The sequence below is a fragment of the Pogoniulus pusillus genome, chromosome 35 (genome assembly GCF_015220805.1).
Source record: "Pogoniulus pusillus isolate bPogPus1 chromosome 35, bPogPus1.pri, whole genome shotgun sequence".
Lineage (NCBI taxonomy): Eukaryota > Metazoa > Chordata > Aves > Piciformes > Lybiidae > Pogoniulus > Pogoniulus pusillus.
This window is the reverse complement of record NC_087298.1, coordinates 3,156,941-3,179,617: the sequence shown is the minus strand read 5'-3', so window position 1 is coordinate 3,179,617 and position 22,677 is coordinate 3,156,941. Positions and strand designations below refer to the sequence as shown.

General features: G+C 55.4%; 2 protein-coding genes across 17 annotated transcripts in view; both read right to left on the bottom strand.

The window, feature by feature from the left end:
- Nucleotides 1-4,590, bottom strand: part of COL27A1 (collagen type XXVII alpha 1 chain) — a 92,044-nt gene extending 87,454 nt beyond the window's left edge. The window contains exon 1 of the mRNA XM_064171618.1: nt 4,469-4,590. Within this exon, the coding sequence (XP_064027688.1) occupies nt 4,469-4,565 (97 nt within the window). The 5' untranslated portion in view covers nt 4,566-4,590. The remainder of the gene's footprint in view (nt 1-4,468) is intronic.
- A 6,769-nt stretch (nt 4,591-11,359) lies between these two features.
- The window catches only part of CACNA1B (calcium voltage-gated channel subunit alpha1 B), a 482,132-nt gene continuing 470,814 nt past the window's right edge, over nt 11,360-22,677 (bottom strand). For 12 of the 16 annotated variants that reach the window (XM_064171600.1, XM_064171604.1, XM_064171608.1 and 9 more), the window contains 4 exons: nt 20,250-20,457; nt 18,391-18,602; nt 15,707-15,763; nt 11,360-15,290 (listed from right to left, as the gene is read on the bottom strand). In XM_064171600.1, the coding sequence (XP_064027670.1) occupies nt 14,748-15,290; nt 15,707-15,763; nt 18,391-18,602; nt 20,250-20,457 (1,020 nt within the window). In that variant the 3' untranslated portion in view covers nt 11,360-14,747. The remainder of the gene's footprint in view (nt 15,291-15,706; nt 15,764-18,390; nt 18,603-20,249; nt 20,458-22,677) is intronic. The other 4 variants (XM_064171605.1, XM_064171616.1, XM_064171617.1 and 1 more) reach the window with 2 other exon arrangements.

Genomic DNA, 22,677 nt, shown 5'->3' with positions numbered 1-22,677 from the left:
CTCACACCAAATCCTGTATCCACCCCTCCAGCTTGCTGGAGGCAAACCTAAACCAAACCTGGCTTAGCTTGGGCTGGAGCTCTGGGAGCTGGAGCTGCTTGCTGGCCCTGCCTGGGAGGGCAGAGAGGCTTCTGGCAACACCTGGAGAAGGGCAGGCACCAGCTGGGGTGTAACAGGGCATGGCCCAGCTCATCTGTTTGTTTTTCCACAGGTCCAGTGCCTGCATCACCCAGCTCAGGTTTATGTGATCATAAACCTGCAGCAAGCAGCTCTTCACTCTGCTTCTCTGGAAACATCCTCCCCCAAGGAGCAGCACTTAGCTGTGCTGGAAACTCTTCCACAGAGTCACAAAACTGGTGGGCAGCTCAAGGCACCTTTGAGCTCATCAAGTCCATCTGCTTGCCCAGAACCCACAATCCTACCCCTGCTGCTAAGCCACCCCCATAAACCACATCCCTCAGCACTACATCCATGGGGCCTTTAAACACTTCCAGGGATGGGGACTCCACCACCTCCCTGGGCAGCCTGATCCAATCCCTAATCACTCTTGCAAGAAAGAAATTCCTTCTAACAGCCAACCTAAACCTTCCCTGGTGCAGCTTGAGGCCACTTCTTCTTGTCCTGGCATTGCTTACTTGGGAGAAAAGGCCAACACCAGCCTCACTCCAACCTCCTTTCAGGCAGCTGTAGAGATCAGTGAGGTCTTCCCTCTGCCTCCTCTTCTCCAGGCTAAACAATCCAAGTTCCTTCAGCCTCTCCTCACCAGCCCTCCTCTCTAAACCCCTCACCAGCTTCATTGCCCTTCTCAGTACCCCTTCCAGCACCTCAACATCTCTCTTATACTTAAGTGCCCAAACTGGACACAGTACCCCAGGTGCAGTCTCAGCAGTGCTGAGCACAGGAGCACAATCACTTCCTTACTCCTGACACAGAATCACAGCATCAACCAGGTTGGAAGAGACCTCCAAACTCATCCAGTCCAACCTAGCACCCAGGTTGGAATGGACCTTCAAAGGTCATCTTCTCCAATCCTCTCCTGTGGCCACCAGAGACACCTCCAACTCCAATCACCTAGACCTGACTGAGCTGCAGTGAGGTGAGAAGATAGGATCCAGGTTTCCCAATGGATCCACCTGAGAGACAGATCCTAATTTCCTTCCACCCCTAAGGCACCACCAATGGCACACCTCATGCTCCCTCCTCTGCTGCTGCACAGAGCAGAGGGAACACACAAGCTCAGCAAGGTCCCACCAGCCTAACAGCAGCTCCCAGCTCCAGGCATGAGCAGCTCTCCTGGCACTCTCTCCCACTTCAGTTACTCCCCACTTGACTCAGGCTTGGTGTGCCAAGCACGGGCCAGGCACAGGCATGCCAGGGGTCACTGCTCAGCTTGCAGAGCCAAGCCCAGCTCCAGGGCCAAAGGCTGGCCAAGCTCTGCAGCTGGCTGCTCCTCACGTCCCAGCTCACCTCTTGGGGATATTTGTTGCAGTTACACAACTCTTAGAATCACAGAATTGCAGCCTGGTTGGAGCAGGATGGGACCTCTAAAGCCCAACCAGTCCAACCCCCCTGCAGCCAGCAGGGACATCTGCAACTAGAGCAGGCTGCTCAGAGCCCCAAACAACCTGACCTGGAATGGTTCCATGGATGGAGCAGCTACCACCTCTCTGGGCAGTCTGGCACAGGCTCTCACCACCATCACTGCAAAAGTTTCTTCCCTTTCTCCAGCCTGAATCTCACTCTTTTAGTTTCAAACCATCACCCCTTGCCCTGTCACAACAGGCCCTGCTCAAAAGTCTGTCCTCAGCTCTCTGTGCAGTCCCTTGAAGTCCTGGAAGGGCTACCAGAAGGTCTGCCTGGAGCCTTCTCCTCTCCAGGCTGAATACCTCCAACTCTCCCAGCCTGGCCTCACAGCAGAGCCCTTCCAGCCCTGCCAGCACTGCTGTGCCCTCCTCTGGCCCTGCTCCAGCAGGTCCCTGTCTGTGCTGGGCTGAGCTCTCCAGAGCTGCCCCCAGCACTGCAGGAGGGGTCCCAGCAGACCCTGGCAGAGGAGCAGGATCCCCTCCCTGCCCCTGCTGCCCATGCATGGCTGGGGCTGGGCTGGCAGTGCTCTTTATGCCTTCACTCCCCAGCCTGTGCTAATACCAAGGCTTGCCCTGACCCATGTCTGGGACCTTGCACCTGGCCTTGATGAACCTCATGAGGTTCACCTGAGCCCACTTCTCCAGCCTGCCCAGGTGCCTCTGCATGGATCCCACCCCTCAGACATGCCACCCACGCTGCTCAGCTTGCTGCCAGCTGCAAACCTGCTGAGGGTGCACACGATCCTGCTGCCTGTGCCTCTGCACTCCTCAGAGCAGGACTGCTCCATCAGGAGGGACTGGATGCAGGACAGGATCCTCACCCTGGAACAGCTCTCTTAGTTGGCACCAGAGCTGGGCAGTGCCACACATTTGGAGGACTGTGGCACATCCACCAGCAGAATGCACCACAAAGCCTCTCTGAGCTGCTGACCTCTGCCAGTCTGGGCAGCAGTGAGCAGAAGGCAAAGCCACACAGCTGGCTGGTGGCCAGGCAGAGCCTCCTCAGGGCTGCTGCACGACCCAAAGGAAACAGCATCAGGGGCATGAAGCTTCCTAGTGCTGCTCCAGCCAGCTGGCCCTTGCTGCTGTGCCCAGGGAGAAGCTGAGCTGCAGACACCCTCCCTGGCTCTCCCCCTTGCTTCCCACAGAGCTCAGCACCCTCACTGGACTTACAGCAATTACTTATCACCTCCCACGTTCCTCAGTTCAACTTCAATCCCCTTGCACCTCATCCCCACTTGGATTTCACTCCGCTTCCAGCTCTTGGAATGCAACTCCCAGCTCAGCTTCCCAGGCTGTGAAATGCATCTCTCCAGCCTTGTTTCCCAGCCAAGGTTCAATGGTAGCTAAGCTCTACCAAGATTAATCGGTGGTTTCCCTCTCAGAAACACATTCCCACCGACCTGGCTGGCCTGAAGCCTCTGGCACACTCAAACACGTTTTTCTGGGCAGGGTTTTGTGCAGTGAACAGGAGCCTGAGGTCACCACCTCTGCCCAGGACCTTGGATGCGTTAGCACAACGCAAGTGAGGCAACAAACATCTCGGTGCTTCCTCCAAAACAAACATCCCTTTTAGTTTACAGCCACTTGAAGGAAGCATTTGCCAGCCCCCACCCAGCCCATCACGTCCCAGCCCCCCAGGCACCAAACCTTGGTCATGGTTTGCTTAGGAGTTTTCCTGAGACAAGCCAGTCCTGTGCTCTGCTTTACAGGCTGAGGAGCCTGGACCCCACTGGGTCTATTCCAGGTGAGCTCTGGCTATGGGGAGGGACAAGACTCAGCATTCCCTAAAGTGCCATGAAAAGTTCCAGGCAGTGACTCCATGAGCAGCTGCAGAAGGGAGGGATGAGGCACATGGAGACATGATGGAGAGATTGGGACACAAGGAGATGGAAACATGGAGAGGTAGAGCGACAGAGACACGGGACAGGCTGCAACGCCCCGCACAGCTGTGTCACATCCATCACAGATGGGTTTGAGTTGAAAGTGACCCTTGAAGGGACCTCCCAAGCCCCCTGCAGTCAGCAGGGACAGCTGCAACTAAAGCAGGTTGCTGAGATCGCCAAACCACCTGACCTTGATCACCTCCAGGGATGAGACATCCACAACTTCTCTCGGCGACCTGTGCCAGTGTCCTACCACCCTCCCGGGAAAGATACACACACAGAGGTATGGTACCTCGCACATCAGAGCAGCCAGCTCCTGCGCAGGGGGACCCCCGCCGTGCCCTGCCACCAAGACCCTCACACCCACTGTGCCCCCTCGGAGCCTCTTCCCTATCATCCCCCCAGCACCCCTGCCCAGTCCCCGCAGCCCACAGCGGATGCCGCTGGCGGGGAGGATGGGGGAAGCCTTTCTGCTCCCCCAGGCAAGCGGAGGCTCCCCCGGGGCAGGGCTGCCGCAGGCAAGCGGAGGCTGCCCCGGGGCAGGGCTGCCGCAGGCAAGCGGAGGCTGTCCCGGGGCAGGGCTGCCGCAGGCAAGCGGAGGCTGTCCCGGGGCAGGGCTGCCGCAGGCAAGCGGAGGCTGTCCCGGGGCAGGGCTGCCGCGGGCAAGCGGAGGCTCCCCCGGGGCAGGGCTGCCGCGGGCAAGCGGAGGCTCCCCTGGGGCAGGGCTGCCGCAGGCAAGCGGAGGCTCCCCTGGGGCAGGGCTGCCGCAGGCAAGCGGAGGCTGCCCCAGGCAAGCGGAGGCTGTCCCGGGGCAGGGCTGCCGCAGGCAAGCGAGAGCTGCCCCGGGGCAGGGCTGCCGCAGGCAGAGCGCCGCCGCCGCCGCCGCCTGCCCGCGCCCCGCAGCGCCGTGCTCGCAGTGCATCCTAGCGGGGACGGCCGCGCCCAGCAGCCCGCCCAGGGATGCCCGAGCCCCGCCGCTCCCCGCCCGGTGCCCCGTACCTGCGTGCAGCCCGGATCCCGGCTCGGGAGGCTCCGGCCCCGCCGAGCACAGAGGCAGGGCCCAGAGCAGCGCCAGTGCCAGCGCCCCGCCGCGCATCGTGCGCCCAGCCCCGGCCCCGCCGCATCCCGCTCCCGGCCCCGCCACCGGGACAGGCCCGGCCCCGGCTCCGCCGCCCCCGCCCCGCTCCGCCCCGGCCCGCCCGGCGCTGCCGAGACCCCTGCGGGGAGGGGCGGGCGGGCGGTGGTGGTCGTTAACGGGGTCCTCTCGGCACACCCCACGGAGTCAGACGAGCTTACAACGACCCCTGGCGCCGCGGGACGTGAGGGGGGATCCCCACAGAGAACCCCGTGAGGAGAGCTGGGTTGGGTAGCACAGACAGGCAGGCTGCCGGGAACACGGACACAGGAGACGCGATGGGGACAGACGCATGGGCACCGGGACACACAGACACGCAGACGCGTGGGCACGGACAGGGCACACAGATGGACACAGACACAGGGACACACAGACATGCAGACACATGGACACACAGAGGGACACGCAGATGGACACACACAGGGACACACAGACATGCAGACACATGGACACACAGAGGGACACACAGATGGACACACACAAGGACACGCAGACCTGCAGACACATGGACACACAGAGGGACACACAGATGGACACACACAGGGACACGCAGATGGACACACAGGTGGGCACACACAGGGACACGCAGACCTGCAGACACATGGACACACACAGGCACGCACAGGGACACACAGATGGACACACACAGGGGGACACAGACCTGCAGACACATGGACACACACAGGGACACACAGATGGACACACACAGGGGGACACAGACCTGCAGACACATGGACACACACAGGGACACACAGATGGACACACACAGGGACACACAGACCTGCAGACACATGGACACACAGGGACACACAGATGGACACACAGGGACACACAGACCTTCAGACACATGGACACACAGATGGACACACACAGGGACACACAGATGGACACACAGATGGACACACAGACCTGCAGACACATGGACACACACAGGGACACACAGACCTGCAGGCACATGGACACACACAGGGACACACAGACCTGCAGGCACATGGACACACACAGGGACACACAGACCTGCAGACACATGGACACACACAGGGACACACAGATGGACACACACAGAGACACACAGATGGACACTCACAGGGACACCCAGATGGACACCCAGATGGACACACAGACCTGCAGACACATGGACACTCACAGGGATACGCAGACACATGGACGCACACAGGGACACACAGGGACACGCAGACACATGGACACACACAGGGACACACAGACCTGCAGACACATGGACACACACAGGGACACACAGACCTGCAGACACATGGACACTCACATGGACACACAGACCTGCAGACACATGGACACACACAGGGACACACAGACCTGCAGGCACATGGACACTCACAGGGATACGCAGCTGTCCAGGTGGTTGTGAAGCAGCAAATGCCATGCAGGTGTCCACTTGAGTCAGGCTGCAAACCACTCCTCACCTCGGGCAGGGTTTTCAACCTTCCCTTGCACCCTGCTTGGGCACACTCAGGAATCTCCATCTCATAGAACTCCTGCTCTGCTCCCCCACTCTCCACTGCTGTCCCACCCAATAAACCCAAACCCCACTGAGACCAGCCTACAAACCAAGGCAAGGTCTTCTGGCCCAGCAGTGTACAGTGTGGCCTCAAACAAGAGCATTTTCTTCCCATGGTACCAGCCTCACCTGGTGACATGGACCTGAAGGACATTTCACATGATACTTCAGCTACCTGAGGGGAGGTTGTGGCCAGGAGGAGGTTGCTCTCTTCTCTCAGGTGGCCAGCACCAGAAGGAGAGGACACAGCCTCAGGCTGTGCCAGGGGAGATTTAGGCTGGAGGTGAGGAGAAAGTTCTTCCCTGAGAGAGTCATTGGACACTGGAATGGGCTGCCCGGGGAGGTGGTGGAGTCGCCGTCCCTGGAGCTGTTCAAGGCAGGACTGGACGTGGCACTTGGTGCCATGGTCTGGCCTTGAGCTCTGTGCTAAAGGGTTGGACTTGATGATCTGTGAGGTCTCTTCTAACCTTGGTGATACTGGGATACCCTGATCTCAGGTGGCACCTTGGCTGGTCTCATCGCAGGAAAGAGGCAACAAGAGAGAAGAAGAGTTGTTGTACACTAAAATAGAGCTTGGGCTGAGAGGAGCAAAGCACAGCAAGGAGCTGCTCCTCCCCCAGCAGTGCTCTCAGCTGCTAATGGCTTTGCTCAAGGACTTTATGGAGAGTCCTTGGCGTGGGCACAAGTGTCACACCAGCAGCCCCTGAGGAAGGAGATGCATGCAGGGCATTGCTTCCCCTGGCCTGCAGTTATCAAAAGACTGAGAAGTTCCTTCCTCAGGTACCAACAGGCCTTGAGGGTTCTCTTCTGCTCAGGGCAAGAACTTCTGCTCTGTTCTGCTGCAGGGCAAGTAGGAACTGCGAGATGCACTCAGCACAAGCCACACACATGGCAGACTCCTGACACCCACACCCTGCCTGTCTCCGTGGCCATCCCTACCTGAGGTGGCACTGAGAACACTTGCTGGGAGGGGACATGCTGTGTTCAGTTTTGGGCTCCCCAGGTGAAGAGGGACCAGTGGAGAGGGTCCAGTGGAGAGCTGCAAGGATGATGAGGGGACAGGAGGGCATGGCTGATGAGGAGAGGCTGAGGGCCCTGGGGCTGCTTAGTCTGGAGAAGAGAAGACTGAGAGGGGGTTTGATAAATGTTTCTAAGTATCTGAGGGCTGCCAGGAGGGGGGGACAGGCTCTGCTCACTGCTCCTGGGATAGGACAAGCAGCAATGGATGGAAGCTGCAGCACAGGAGGTTGCAGCTCAACACAAGGGGGAACTTCTTGCCTGAAGGGTCCCAGAGCCCTGGCACAGGCTACCCAGAGAGGTTGTGGAGTCTCCTTCTGTGGAGCCTTTCCAGGCCTGTCTGGATGTGTTCCTGTGTGATCTGTGTTAGGATTGTCCTGTTCTGGCAGGGGGGTTGGACTCAATGATATCCTTGGGACCCTCCCAACCCCTTACATCCTGCGAGCCTGTGAAGGGTTGGTGCTAAAGGGGGCTGCAATCCCAACGTGCTGGGACAAGAGAGACACCAACACAAGACACATCCCTCTTAAATACCTTGCAGGGCTCAGTGTCTGCTGGGGTTTGTGGTAATCATCTCCAGTGATGGGATTTTGCTGCCTCTTGAGCTGCAGGAATTCTTGCTGGAGCCAAACTCCAAGGCAACTTCTCTGCTCAGCCCAAGCATCTGTGCAGCCTCCACAAAGACAACCACAGACACAGCTGATTTCTTACAGCATCCCAGCTTGGGTTGCAAACTACATCTGGTGTCATGAGGGATCTCAGGGGCTGTCACTCCACACCTCAAATGCTGGGTTCAGTTTTGGGCCCCTCACTCCAGAATGGACATTGAAGTGCTGGAGCAGGTCCAGAGAGCAGCAGTGAAGCTGGGAAAGGGTCTGGAGAGCAGGGCTGGTGAGGAGCAGCTGAGGGAATTGGGGTTGTTTAGTCTGTTTAGTCCAGAGATCAGCAGTGAAGCTGGGAAAGGGTCTGGAGAGCAGGGCTGGTGAGGAGCAGCTGAGAGAATTGGGGTTCTTTAGTCTGGAGGAGGATGGGGGGAGACCTCATTGCTCTCCAAAAAGAGGTTGCAGTGAGGTGGGGGTTGGGCTCTTTTCCCTAGTATCAGGTGATAGAAGGAGAGGAAATGGACTGGAATTACGCCAGGGGAGGGCTAGGTTGGAGATGAGGAAAAATGTCTTTGCTGCAAGAGTAGTCAGGGACTGGCACAGGCTGCCCAGGGAGGATGATCTTAGAGGCCTTTTCCAACCCAAATCATTCCATGATTCCATGCCTATGAAGAGTCCCTTCACACAAAGGCTTCTCAAGCATTGGACCAGGCTGCCCAGGGAGGTGGTGGAGTCACCATCCCTGGAGGGGTTCAAGAAACCTGTGGCCATGACACTTGGGACCATGGTTTAGTGGCCATGGGAGCCATGGTTTGATGGCCATGGTGGTGCTGGGTTGCTGCTTGGACTGGATGATCTTAGAGGCCTTTTCCAACCCAAACCACTCTATGATTCCATGCCTATGAAGAGTCCCTTCATGAAAGGCTTCTCAGGCATTGGCACAGGCTGTCCAGGCAGGTGGTGGAGTCCCCATCCCTGGAGAGATTTAAAAGCCACATGGCTGTGGTGCCGAGGGACACAGTTTAGCAGCAGTGGCTTAGCATCAGGGGTGGGGTTGCAAGCTCTGGGTGAGAGCTTGGCCTTGAGGAGCTCAGAAGCCTCCTCCAACCTCAACAGTGGCAGCAGTGGATCCAGTCAAGCTGCCTCCCACAGCTCTGGGCATGAAGGGGGCAGGAGGCAGGCAGCTCTAGGGATAAGCTCCCAGTCCCCTGGTGCACCACAGGCACCTGCTGGGAATTGCTCAGCTCTGATTTGGGGTTTTTTTTGGGTTTGTTTTGTTGTTTTGCTTTTTTTTTTTCTACTTTTTTTATTATTATTTTTAATTCCAAGGACTTTTGCTTCATACAAAAAAAGGTAACTGTAGAAACAACTGCAAGAATCCAAAGTCTGGCTGATAAATATGACTCAGGCAGCAAACTAAGCAATCACAGAACCTTTTTTTTTTTGGTGTGTTTGTGTTGGGGTTGGTTTTTTTTTTTCCTCCTTTTTTTCCCCCCTTCCCTTTATTGTTTATTTTTTTCTGGGGGGAGGGGGTTTAAGTTCCTTTCCTCTTGCATGGTTGGACCTTGGAGAGCATTTTTCCCCACTTGTTTTTGTTGTTTGTTTGTTTCTTTTCAATATAAACTACTTTTTTTTTTAATTTATTTTGGCCACAAACCCCCCAATTTCTATCAAACATCATTAAAAAGCAACGACATTGTATCAAAAACAGGTACCAAGATAAACATTTTGGTTTGGTTTTGGTTTGTTGGTTTGGTTTTTTTTTTTTTGTTTGTTTTCTTTTTCCTCCTTTTTCTTTTTTTTTTGTTGTTTTTGTTTTGTTTTCTTCCATGCACATAACTTTGCTTTTGTTTGCTGTTGGTGTTATATATATATATATTTATATATGTATATATCTTACATGCAAACATTACTTAATTCCAAGTACAGCCACTATGAGACTTGGTTCTGGATGCAGGAGAAAGAATAAAAACTGTATCCAATTCTGGAGCCCCTGGGACAAGAGGGCTGTGGAGATGCTGGAGAGTGTCCAGAGCAGGGCCAGGAGGATGCTCAGAGGCTGCAGCAGCTCTGCTGTGAGCACAGACTGAAAGAGTTGGGGCTGTGCAGGCTGGAGCAGAGGAGGCTCCCAGGTCACCTTCTTGTGGCCTTCCAGCATCTGAAGGGGGCTACAAAAGAGCTGGGAAAGGACTTTTCAGGATATCAGGGAATGCCAGGAGTGGGGGGAATGGAGCAAAGCTGGAGGTGGGGAGAGTGAGGCTGGAGGTGAGGAGGAAGTTGTTGAGCAGGAGAGTGGTGAGAGGCTGGAATGGGTTGCCCAGGGAGGTGGTTGAGGCCCCATGGCTGGAGGTGTTTGAGGCCAGGCTGGCTGAGGCTGTGTGCAGCCTGCTCTAGGGTAGGGTGTCCCTGGGCATGGCAGGGGGGATTGGAACTGGCTGCTCCTTGTGGTCCCTTCCAACCCTGCCTGATTCTGAGATTCTAATTCAAATTTGGCAACTCACTTTAGGAAGGGGTTCTTGGGAATCTCATGGATGCCTTGAGAGGAGAGTTACAAACCAATAATAATGACAAAAAGAAGAGCTAGGGGGGAACAAAAGGGGTTTAGAAACAACTCGTGGGCAGGTTTTGTCTGTCACTGTCATCAGCCCCCAAGCAAGCGAGTGGAGGATTAGGCAACTTGAGTGGGCAGCCAGATGGAGAGAGGTGATTCTGCCCCTCTGCTGTGTCCAGCTCTAGGGGTCCCAGCACAAAAGGGATGTGCTGGAGAGGGTCCAGAGGAGGTCACAAAGATGATCAAAGGGCTGGGGAACTTCTCCTACAGGGACAGGCTAGGAGAGTTAGGGCTGTTCAGCCTGGAGAAGGAGCTGCATTTCAGTACCTGAAGGGGACCTACAGGAAGGCTGAGGAGGGACTGTTTAGAAGGGCTTGCAGCAGCAGGATGAGGGGCAGTGGTTTGAAACCGAAGCAGGGGGAACTGAGGTTGGACATCAGGAGGAAGTTCTGCACAATGAGGGTGGTAAAATACTGGAACAGGTTGCTCAGGGCTGTGGTTGAGGTCCCATCCCTAGAGACACTCAAGCCCTGAGCAACCTGACCTGGCTGGAGGTGTCCCTGCTGCCTGCAGGAGGGTTGGACAAGATGACCTTTGAAGATCACTTCCAACCCAATGGATTCTGTCCCTCTGTGGGATTCTTCACTTTGTTGTGGTGTGACCCAAGGCTGTGTGCTTTGGCTGCTGTTTCAGTATGGGGCTGGTGGCTTGGGGGGGTCTAAAACAGCTGAGGGTGGGGGGAAAGGCAAAAATGATTCAGTAGAGCAAGACATTGCTTTTCACTTCCCAGTGTGGGTGCAAGGTGTGCATGCAGGTTCAGAGGGGGGGGTTCACCTTCTGCCTTCCCTTGGGCTTCCTGGAGTAAAATAGGTTTGCTTTAAAATTCCAGAGGGAGTGTTTTGTGCCTTGGTGTGAGGAGAACCTACAAAACATTTGGTCACAACTGTGCTGAAGCCTGGACCAGGGGAATCCAGCAGAGAAAGCTACAGGAGGGATGAAGGCTCCTTTCTGCCTCTTGGTGCTTTGGATGTGGGTTCCCAACGTGTCATCTCGTTGCATAGCCCTCCTTTGGCTGGTCATAGCCACCACCTCTGGTGGGGACCATGCCTCCTTTATTCAGAGTGCACACAAATACAGAGACAGAGATAGCCACAGCAGTCACCCTTCAGCAGAACCCAGGGATGAGATTGGCCAGAGCCTGTTATTTAGTAACGGAACAGAGAACATAAAAACGACACAGGAGGAAACAAAACCAGGTTGAATTTCCTCAACAGAAGAGCTACAGGAGACGTGAAGGACGATCCTACAGCAGACTGCTCCCCGCCTGAGGCTGCAAGCCTTTTGCTGAGAGTACAAAAGACCTCCTGAGCATTTTGGTAGCATCTGATAGCCTCCAACCACCCCCCCCCCCCAGTGACAAAGCCAATCACCAGGGTCCATCAGGGTCTCTACCTGTCCTAAGCAACAGGAGAAGTTTCACAGTTCTGGGGCTTGGTAGATCCTTGGTTAAAAAAATTGGTCTTGTCCAACCCTTCTCTCCTTCCTATCAGCAGCGCTCCTCTGGCACCTGCCATCCTTCCTCCTTTAACCACCTATCAGCATCCTCTGGCCCCCCTGTGTCCCCACTTAGCCCTACAGTGGTTCTCCAGTGCCACGGGTGCAAGGTCCACGCCTGGGCATTTCCTTCAGCCCTCCATCCCCAGCAGCATTATCGCATTTGCCCCTTGCCCAGGCTCCAAGTGCAGAAATCCACACACAAAAGAAAGGAACTGCCCAACGCAAGGACACAGAAATCTCATCCCTGAGAATCAGAGTTAGAGGTTTTGCTTATTATTATAATTATTATTATAATTATTATATATTAACTATTATTATTATTATTATCAATTATTTTTAACCTTCTCTTAACAGGCAATAAGACCAAGACTCTCTCCAACTGCCCTCTGACCGTGGCCAGAGCTCTCTGCAGCTCGACAGGAGGCGTGGAAGCCACTTCCTCTGCAAGAGCATCTCTGCAGACGCTCTGCTTTTCCACCTGCATCTCTCCTGCAGGACCTAACCACTTCCTCTGCAAGAGCATCTCTGCAGACGCTCTGCTTTTCCACCTGCATCTCTCCTGCAGGACCTAACCACTTCCTCTGCAAGAGCATCTCTGCAGACGCTCTGCTTTTCCACCTGCATCTCTCCTGCAGGACCTAACCATTTCCTCTGCAAGAGCATCTCTGCAGACGCTCTGCTTTTCCACCTGCATCTCTCCTGCAGGACCTAACCACTTCCTCTGCAAGAGCATCTCTGCAGACGCTCTGCTTTTCCACCTGCATCTCTCCTGCAGGACCTAACCACTTCCTCTGCAAGAGCATCTCTGCAGACGCTCTGCTTTTCCACCTGCATCTCTCCTGCAGGACCTAACCACTTCCTCTGCAAGAGCATCTCTGCAGACGCTCTGCTTTTCCACCTGCATCTCTCCTGCAGGACCTAACCGCTTCCTCTGCAAGAGCATCTCTGCAGACGCTCTGCTTTTCCACCTGCATCTCTCCTGCAGGACCTAACCACTTCCTCTGCAAGAGCATCTCTGCAGACGCTCTGCTTTTCCACCTGCATCTCTCCTGCAGGACCTAACCACTTCCTCTGCAAGAGCATCTCTGCAGACGCTCTGCTTTTCCACCTGCATCTCTCCTGCAGGACCTAACCACCGCTCAACAAGATAAGGCCGGGGGGGATGGTTTGCTCGCTGCAATTCCTCCCCTCCCATCAATTAAAGTCTAGCTGAAGACAAACCCAACCCAACCCTAAAGAAAAACAACAACAAAAGAAGAAGAAACGAAACCCAACCAAATGAATAACAAAAGCAGCCAACAAAACCCCAAAAGCCTCCAAAACCAACCCCCAAAGTGTATTTTGCCTTCCTCACTGGAAGCTTCCAAGCTGGTTCTCGGGGCAGAGAGGCTCCTCCTGGCTCTGCTCACCCTTCCCTCCCCTCCCTGCGCTCACCCAAGGTCTGATGCATCGAAGCAAGAGGTTGCATCGGCGCTGTGAAAGATTTCAAAGGTTAGGCACTTAGTAGTGAACAACTGGAGCATTCTGTAGAAACAGTGGGACCTGGAATGACAGTTGGACTAATTCTCTACAGAAAGAGTAAATTAACTTTTTTTTTTCTTTTTCTCTCCTTTTTTTTTCTTTTTTTTTCCTTTTTTTTTTTCCTTTTAACTGTACAAGTTACAAAAAAACCTCACACAATGAAAAGTTAAAGTTCTATCTAATAGCTTGATATAAAACCAAGAACGTTTCTTCTTCTCAACCCCTATGCTTTTTCTTTTGCTTTGTGTTTCTGGATTCTTTTTATTTTGTTGTTGTTGGTTTTTTTTTTTTCTCCTTTTTTAAGTTGTTTTGTTGGTTTGTTTTTTGTTTTTTTTTTTTGCTAAATCAAGCTTATATTGTAAACAAGACAAAACAGTGAGGGTTGTGTTGCGGTCGACAGGAGGGAGGGATGGAAAGAAAAAGTCTCAGCAGCAAGGAAACAGTCCTTACAAAGTAGCTCTCTTGTGGCTTTGTCGTGTGTCGGTGTGAAGGACTCGACAGTGGTGAGGAAAAGAAAAGAGATCCACGCAGCAGCGGGGTCCGAGCAGAGTCCTGGCTGCTGGAGCGCTCGGCCAGCTCGGGGAGGGATGTTGCTGGCTCCACCAACAGGAGAAAAAAAAAAAAGAACCCAAACACCCAAACCTAAACCAAAGAAGGATTGAAGTGGCTGAACATCAAGTCCCAAGGGACCGTCCTTTGTTCTGGGCTGCGTTGCTCCTCTCCCGGTTGCGTGAGTGGATCTCTGCTTTCCGAGCGGTGAAAGGGGATAAGAGGCGGATGCCATCTCTGTTCATCCCGTGTCCGTTTGCAGCCCCTTGACTCCTGCCCTGACCAGAGGAGGAGGGCAACAAAATATAATGATAATTAAAAAGAAAAAAAAGGCTAAATTGATGAAGGAATAGCCCAAGCAAACAGTGCCAATCTCAGGCAGGGTGGACAGTCTGCTTCATCCGCCGCCGCTCTTCGCTCGGCGCATCGCAAGCTTGGCGCCTGCTGCCTGTCTTTGAACTAGGCAAGGCGGTAGGGAGGTGGACAAGGGGGAGGGAGAAGGGGGGGGGGGGGGTTGCTCCCGACACTGCCTTCCCCCTAAGGAGAAAGTCTTATTCCTCCGTTTGCCTAGTGCAAAAAAAAACCAAAACCAACCCCAAACCAACAAAGAAAAGAAACGGAAAAGGAAACCGAGAGAAGAGAGAGGCTGCAGGAGTGTCTCTGGCACGGGGGGGGGGGGCACAGCAGAGTTCTCTTGGTGGGGGCTGCCCCATGGGCTCCCTCTGGCCCCCAGCTGGCAACCGCAGCCTTGCAGATGATAAAACTCATCGATTTTAAGCGCGCTGGCCTGGGAGGGCTCCGCCGTGCCGCTAGCACCAGTCATCCTCGTCGGCTTCGTGGTAGTAACTACGTCCTCTGGTGCCAGTCCCGGGGCCCGTGTTGAGCCCCAGCGTGTAATGGTAGCCGTTGGGCACCCTGCGGATTTGGTGAGACTGGGAGGTCAGGGAGGAGACGTAAGAAGTCCTTGAGGACCGTCCCGAGTTGGTGGCCACCGCCTCCTCGAAGGTGAGGGTGTCCTCCGGCACCGCGCCGTAGGGGCTGTCGGCGTCGTCGCCGTCGCGGTGGCCCAGGTAAGGGTCGGAGCCGATGCGAGCCACCGGCGGGGCGGGCGGCTGCTGGTCCCCCCGCAGCAGCGCGTTGTGCTCGGACAGCCCTCGGCTCAGGCGTCCCGGGGAGAAGCTGGGCAGGCCGGGTTGGAAACTGCTGAAGTGCACGGGCGAGGAGTTAGCGGTCTTGTAAGTGATGCTGGGACGTGGGGTCAGTGGAGTCTGTGGGAGCTGCCTCCGACCCCGGCATGGGGTACTAGCACCAGATGTCGACAGCAAGGGGCTCCCATTAACTGAACCACTGCCCTACATAAAAATTGGAACAAAGCAAATCAAAAAATAAAAGGAGGGGAAACGCCGGACAAAGAGGGAGGGAGGGAGGGAGGCAGGCAGGTGTCAAACAGAAGGAGAAGCAACAGGAGGGAGAGAGACGAGTCGCGGGAGGCAAGAAAAGCAAAAGAAAACGACGACGACAACAACAACAAAAGAAACAACAGAAAGAGAGAGTTTAGACAAAGCACAGTCAGGGGGGAGGAGGTTCTCGAGAAGTAGTTCAACACGAGATGTAAAGAGCTGGAGAACTCAGGTTCTGCGAATGGTAAAGCAGAACAGAAAGGATCAGAGCACCGCAGGACGCAAACTGGGAGACAGCTCCGACAGGAGGGGACACTGTCCGGAGGGGAAGGCATCCACAGCAGACATGGGCTCAGCATGCGCCTTACCTGGGCTGGGTGGGAGCAGCTCAGACACCTACGGGGGGGTTTAGTGCACAAACAGCTCTGCAAAACAGCAGGGTGGGCTTTGGGGTGGGTTGTGGAAGGACTTCACCCCAGAGCTGAGAATGCATCTGAAGGGGACCTATGGGAAAGGCTGGGGAGGGACTGCTGGAAGGGTTTGTGGTGAGAGGACAAAGGGACAAAGTTTGGAATTGGAGCAGGGCAGGTTTAGGTTGGGCAGCAGCAGGGAGCTGTGCACAGTCAGGGGGGTGAAATGCCACAACAGGTTGCCCAGGGGTGTGCTTGGGGCCCCATCCCTGGAGCCATTCAAGCTCAGCCTTGCCGTGGCCCTGGGCAGCCTGCTCTGGTTGGAGGTGTCCCTGCTGACTGCAGGGGGGGACAGACAAGATGACCTTTGAGGGTCCCTTCCAACCCACTGCAAGCTGTGAATCTGGATCCTGTCGCTGTGAGAGCATCTTCTCAACGCTCAGCATGAGCTAAAGGCAAAGGGATGGGGCCAGACTTTTGACAGCAGGGCACAAACTGGAACCCAGGAGGTTCAATCTGAACAGAAGGAGAAACTTCTTTGGTGGGAGGGTGCTGGAGGCCTGGAGCAGGCTGCTCAGAGAGGTTGTGGAGTCTCCTTCTAAGGAGAGATCCCAACCCCAGTCAGACACTGATCCCAGGTAAGCTGCTGTGGGTGCTCTGCTTTAGCAGGGGGCTTCAGTTGGACTGAGTGATCCCCAGAGGTCCCTTCCAACCCCCACTGTGCTGGGATTCTTGGCTTTGTGTGGTCAAAATTGGATCACAGAATCCTAGAATCAGCCAGGGCTGGAAGGGACCACAAGGATCAGCCAATTCCAACTGGTCAGCAAGTCCAACCCTCCTGCAGCCAGCAGGGACATCTGCAACTAGAGCAGGTTGCTCAGAGACTGAGACAGCCTCCCCTGGAATGGTTCCAGGGGTCCACCACCTCTCTTGGCAGGCTGGGACAGGCTCTCACCACCCTCAATGTCAACCATTTCTTCCTTCTCTCCAGTCTGAATGTCTCTCTTTCAGTTTCAATCCATCCTTTCCAATCCAAACCATCCTATGATCTTAGAGGTCTCTTCCAACCTCAACAGCCCTCTGATTCTAAGTCAGTCTCATCTTCCTGCCTCCCAAACCAGAGAAAGAAATTAAGAAATGGAAAGAAAAACTTATCTGGAGACTCAGGGGAAGGCCACTCAAGGACTGAGCAACCAAGAAAGGGAAAGATCTGTTGGGCTGCATCTCACTCTTGCTATGGCTACAGAGTCCTGGCTCCACCAGACCTCACCCTGATGTCACATCTCCTTCCAGCTGAGAATGACTGTGCAAAGCATGGCCCGTGCCCTGGGTGTCTCCAGAGCACTCACTGCAGCACACAGCCCCTGGTACTGCAGCTGGGATGCTGCTGAGGACCATCCAGGGACAGGATAAGGACAAAAAGAGCTGCTTCACTTGGCATCTAGGACACTATGGAGCCTCTTCTTCTAAATCCTTGCCCTGGTCTCTAACTCATGCTGTGCAGGACTGCCTCCTGCTCCCCAGGAGCTGGCTCAGGGCTGACAGCTTCGTTCAGTCTCTCCTGAGACACCCTCCTGGTCACACTTCCAGCAACTGCAAGTTTAGGGAGAGTTTGGAGAGGGGCCAGAGCCTTTCTCTCCACTGTGCTGGTTTAGGTGGGGCATTAGAAGAAACTTCTTCACTGAAAGGGTTCTCAGTGAGTGGCACAGGCTGCCCAGGGAGGAGGCTGAACCCCTATCCCTGGAGGGGTTTAAAAGAGGCAGAGGTGTGGTGCTGAGGGACATTGGTTTATCCCCAGCCTTGGTAGTGTTAGAGAAGGGTTGGACTTGGTGATCTTGAAGGTCTTTTCCAACCAAAAACCGATTCTGTGATAATTTGGGGATGTTTGTATGAATCATGCTGGTCCAGGGCTGAGCTCTCCCCCTGCCCACCCAGGGCCTGCCTTCCCCTACATTTCTCCTCTCCCTTAGCCTGGTTTCTCTTCTCAGCTAGAGAGCACACTGGAAGATGGATTTGTCACTAGAGAAAAAGGACTTTTCCCTCCATTTTTGGAAAATTTAACCTGTTCCTCAGTACAGGACAGATCTGGAGACCAGGAAACAGCAGCTGGAAAATCCTGCTAATGTAAGCACAGCCTGCTGTGACCCCAGCTGTGGCTGGCTGGAGTTACACAGGCTTGGACTGCAATGGCAAATACTTCCTTAGCAACCACCAAGTGCTCATGCAAGAGGCAGCAGTAGGTGCTGGACAGCTGCAGTTGGCAGGGGAAGAGCTCAGCTCAGTTGCCCCAGGTCCCACCCCCAGCTGCCAGCCTGCCTTGGCTCAGATACTTCCACCACCAGCACCAGCAGCTGCCAGCGCTCAGCTCTCCCAAGCAGCTCTGCTGAGACCATGAGCAAGGCTGTCCTTGCTGGTGGGGTTTCTGCAAGCTGCTTTGTCACTCACTCTGTAGATGGCCACTAAAGAGCCACCAAGTCACACTTCCATCCCTCTTTTGGACGTGAAGCACCAAGCAGAACCTCCATGGCTTTATCTCCTCCTGCTTGGCTTTCCTTCCTCCCTCATTCTGCCTATTCAAGCAGCACAACACGGACAAAGTGCTTCCAGCCCTGGAACCCTCTTCCCACCCTGCATCTCCTCACCTGTCTGTGTGGACCATGCTCTGGCCCTCCATTGGGTGAGGTTGGCCTGCTCTGCTCAGTAGACTTGGCCTGGGCACGGTCCCGGCTGCCGTAGCGGTCGCAGGAGTAGAAGCGCTGCTTCTCGGAGGAGGAAGAAGAGTGCTGCTTCCTCTCTTGGGAACGGCCACGCTCCTGCTTCTTGTCCTTGGAAGAAGACTCGCCAGGGTGGGCCACTGAAAGGACAATATTGGTCGGGGTCACCAACAGGGAAGGCATTCTAAGCTGTGGGGCAGAGGAAACCCCAAGCCACATCAGACCATGGGAGCAGAGGATGGCACAGGGTGTGCAAGTCTGAGCCTAGCTGGGATGTTCTGGTGAGAAGAATTAGATGCCAGGCTGTGAGAAGGAAACAAGGGTGGTGGCTGCTGCACTCATAGGCTTGCTGAGAGGTATAGGAAGAAGAACACAAACACAGATAACACAGCTGCAGTGACTCTCTGTTGCAGCTGAGGTACGGACTTTTCTCCCTGGCCGTCTGACTGTGTAACGAATCCTTCTGCTTTCTACCCCACCCTGGCCAATCCTCCAAACCTTGCACAAAAGGCAAAGTCTGGGATAAGGTAGAGGGGTGGGAAGGAGGTGGAAAGGTGGTTGGGAGACCCTCCTGGGCACTCTGGTTTCTAGGAGGGCTGTTGCAATCCCAAGCACAAATCCAGGCTGGGCAGGGAGTGGCTGGAGAGCAGCCCTCAGGAGAGGGACTTGGGGGTGCTGCTGGAGGAGAAGCTCAACAGGAGCCAGCAGTGTGCACTTGCAGCACAGAAAGCCAAGCAGAGCCTGGGCTGCAGCAGCAGAAGTGTGGCCAGCAGGGCCAGGGAGGGGATTCTCCCCCTCTGCTCTGCTCTGCTAAGACCCCACCTGGAGTACTGCATCCAGCTCTGGAGCCCCTGGGACAAGAGGGATGTGGAGATGCTGGAGAGTGTCCAGAGCAGGGCCAGGAGGATGCTGAGAGGGCTGCAGCAGCTCTGCTGTGAGCACAGACTGAAAGAGTTGGGGCTGTGCAGGATGGAGCAGAGGAGGCTCCCAGGTGACCTTCTTGTGGCCTGCCAGCATCTGAAGGGGGCTACAAGAAAGCTGGGGAGGGACTTCTGAGGGTGTGAGGGAGTGGCAGGAGTGGGGGGAATGGAGCAAAGGTGGAGGTGGGGAGAGTGAGGCTGGAGGTGAGGAGGAAGTTGTTGAGCAGGAGAGTGGTGAGAGGCTGGAATGGGTTGCCCAGGGAGGGGGTTGAGGCCCCATGGCTGGAGGTGTTTGAGGCCAGGCTGGCTGAGGCTGTGTGCAGCCTGCTCTAGGGTAGGGTGTCCCTGGGCATGGCAGGGGGTTGGAACTGGCTGCTCCTTGTGGTCCCTTCCAACCCTGACTGATCCTCTGATTCTATTTTGTGTTTTATTACCTTGACCTTTTATATGTCTGTCCATAGCTGTAGACATTGTAAATCTCTGCTTGTACACTGTGCTAAGCTGTACATAGAAAGCTTCATTCCTTAACTTCTAGCTCGGCTGAGTCAAGTCTGGCCAGCACCAGAACAAGAGGACACAGCCTCAGGCTGTGCCAGGGGAAATTTAGGCTGGAGGTGAGGAGAAAGTTCTTCCCTGAGAGAGTCATTGGACACTGGAATGGGCTGCCCGGGGAGGTGGTGGAGTCGCCGTCCCTGGAGCTGTTCAAGGCAGGACTGGACGTGGCACTTGGTGCCATGGTCTGGCCTTGAGCTCTGTGCTAAAGGGTTGGACTTGATGATCTGTGAGGTCTCTTCCAACCCTGATGATACTGTGATAGGGCTGAAGGCAAGAAGCCAAGGCACAGACCCTGACTGGCAGAGCACTTACCAGCCTCTCCGTCGGCCAGCTGATGGGAAGCCTTCTCCAAGGACTTCTGCTTCTTCTCCTTGCGCCGGTGGCAGCGGTGGTGGTGGTGGTGGTGCCCCTGCTCCGGCGGCACTCGCTCCAAGGAGTACTCGTAGAGGTGCATGGCGTGAGGCCGCTGCGGGGCCAGCGTGGAGACCGAGCGCTTCATGGGGCTGCTGTCCGGGACGGGCTGCAAGGCAGGCAGAGGGGGCAGGGTGAGGGCAGCTCCTGCGCCATGCTCGGCTGCTGCCTTCCCACCGTGGGGAGGGTGAAACAGCCAGAGAAAGGGGGCAAGGAGGGCAGGGAGAAAAATGGTTAAGTGGCTAGAACCGGAGCGAGCAGCAGGGCTTGGGGAAGGGTGGGGGGAGTGCTAGATCTGAGGAGCAAGTGTGATTCCCGGGGGCTGGAATGGGTTTGGCTGGCAGCAGAGAGCCAGAGCGCAGGGAGCGGAGCTGGCAGCGCTGCACAGCCTGGGAGCAGGGGCATGGAGCAGGGCAGGAGCCAAGCGGCTGACAAAGGGAACTCTCCAAGGCTGGTTTCACCCGAAGCTGCCTGAGGAGGGCATGTGGGCATCCTAAAGCAGCTCCAGAGGGTAAAGCATGAAAGCCTTGCTGGGCACCATGTGAAGAGGGAGAAACGTCGGGAATAAGTGGGGGGGGTACAGGCCAAGCTGCTGAGAAACTACTTCTACCTCCCTGCAGCTGAAGATACCTCCCATCAAGCAGAGAATCATAGGATGGTTTAGGTTGGAAAAGACCTTGAAGATCACTGAGTCCAACCATTGACCCTACTCTGCCAAGTCCACCACTAAGCCATATCATAGAATCACAGAATCAAGACCTCCAAGCTCAGCCAGCCCAACCTAGCACCCAGCCCTGCCCAACCAACCACACCATGGCACTAAGTGCCCCAGCCAGGCTTGGCTTCAACACCTCCAGCCACAGCCACTCCACCACCTCCCTGGGCAGCCCATTCCAGTGCCAATCACTCTCTCTGACAACAACTTCCTCCTAACATCCAGCCTAGACCTGCCCTGGCACAGCTTGAGGCTGTGTCCCCTTGTTCTGTCCCTGGCTGCCTGGCAGCAGAGCCCAACCCCACCTGGCTACAGCCTCCCTTCAGGTAGGTATCTCCAAGTACCACATCTACAGGGCTTATAAACACCTCCAGGATGATGAGGTGAGGAGAGGCTGAGGGACCTGGGGCTGCTTGGTCTGGAGAAGAGAAGACTGAGAGGGGATTGAATCAATGTCTATACATCTCTGAGGGCTGGGGGTCAGGAGGGGGGGACAGGCTCTGCTCACTGCTCCCTGGGATAGGACAAGCAGCAATGGATGGAAGCTGCAGCACAGGAGGTTCCAGCTCAACACAAGGGGCAACTTCTTGTCTGGAAGGGTCCCAGAGCCCTGGCACAGGCTGCCCAGAGAGGTTGGGGAGTCTCTTTCTCTGGAGCCTTTCCAGGCTTGTCTGGATGTGTTCCTCTGTGGTCTGTGTTAGATTGCGTGGTCCTGCTCTAGCAGAGAGGTTGGACTGGATGAGCTCTTTGGGTCCCCCTGACATCCTGTGGGCCTGTGATCTCCAGGACATCCTTCAGTTCAAGCAGGACATCTCTAGAAATGCCTCTTTGGCTTTGCTGTTGCTCTTTACAAGTAATTTGTGGCCAAAGATAGAACCACACAACGGTAGGGGTTGCAAAGCACCTCTGAAGATCATTCAGTCCAAACCCCCTGCCAAAGCAGGATCACCCAGGGCAGGTCATACAGGAACTCATCCAGACAGGTGCAAGATCTGGAGCAGAGGAGGCTCCCAGGTGACCTTCTTGTGGCCTTCCAGCATCTGAAGTGGGCTACAAAAAAGCTGGGGAGGGACTTTTGAGGGTGTGAGGGAGTGGCAGGAGTGGGGGGAATGGAGCAAAGCTGGAGGTGGGGAGAGTGAGGCTGGAGGTGAGGAGGAAGTTGTTGAGCAGGAGAGTGGTGAGAGGCTGGAATGGGTTGCCCAGGGAGGGGGTTGAGGCCCCATGGCTGGAGGTGTTTGAGGCCAGGCTGGCTGAGGCTGTGTGCAGCCTGCTCTAGGGTAGGGTGTCCCTGGGCATGGCAGGGGGGATTGGAACTGCCTGCTCCTTGTGCTCCCTTCCAATCCTGCCTGATTGTTGCTTGGACAGGGCTGGGTGCTGTGTTGGACTGGATGACCTTGCAGGTTGATTCTGTGATATGAGGAACAATTTCTTCTCTGAAAGGGTTCCCAAGCCCTGGCCCAGGCTGCACAGGGCAGTGGTGGAGTTCCCATCCCTGGAGGGGTTTCAAAGCTGTGTAGCTGTGATGCTGAGGGACCTGGTCCAGTGGTGACCTGGCAGTGCTGGGTTAACAGTTGACCTGGATCTGAGAAGTCCTTTCCCAACCTAAACTATCCC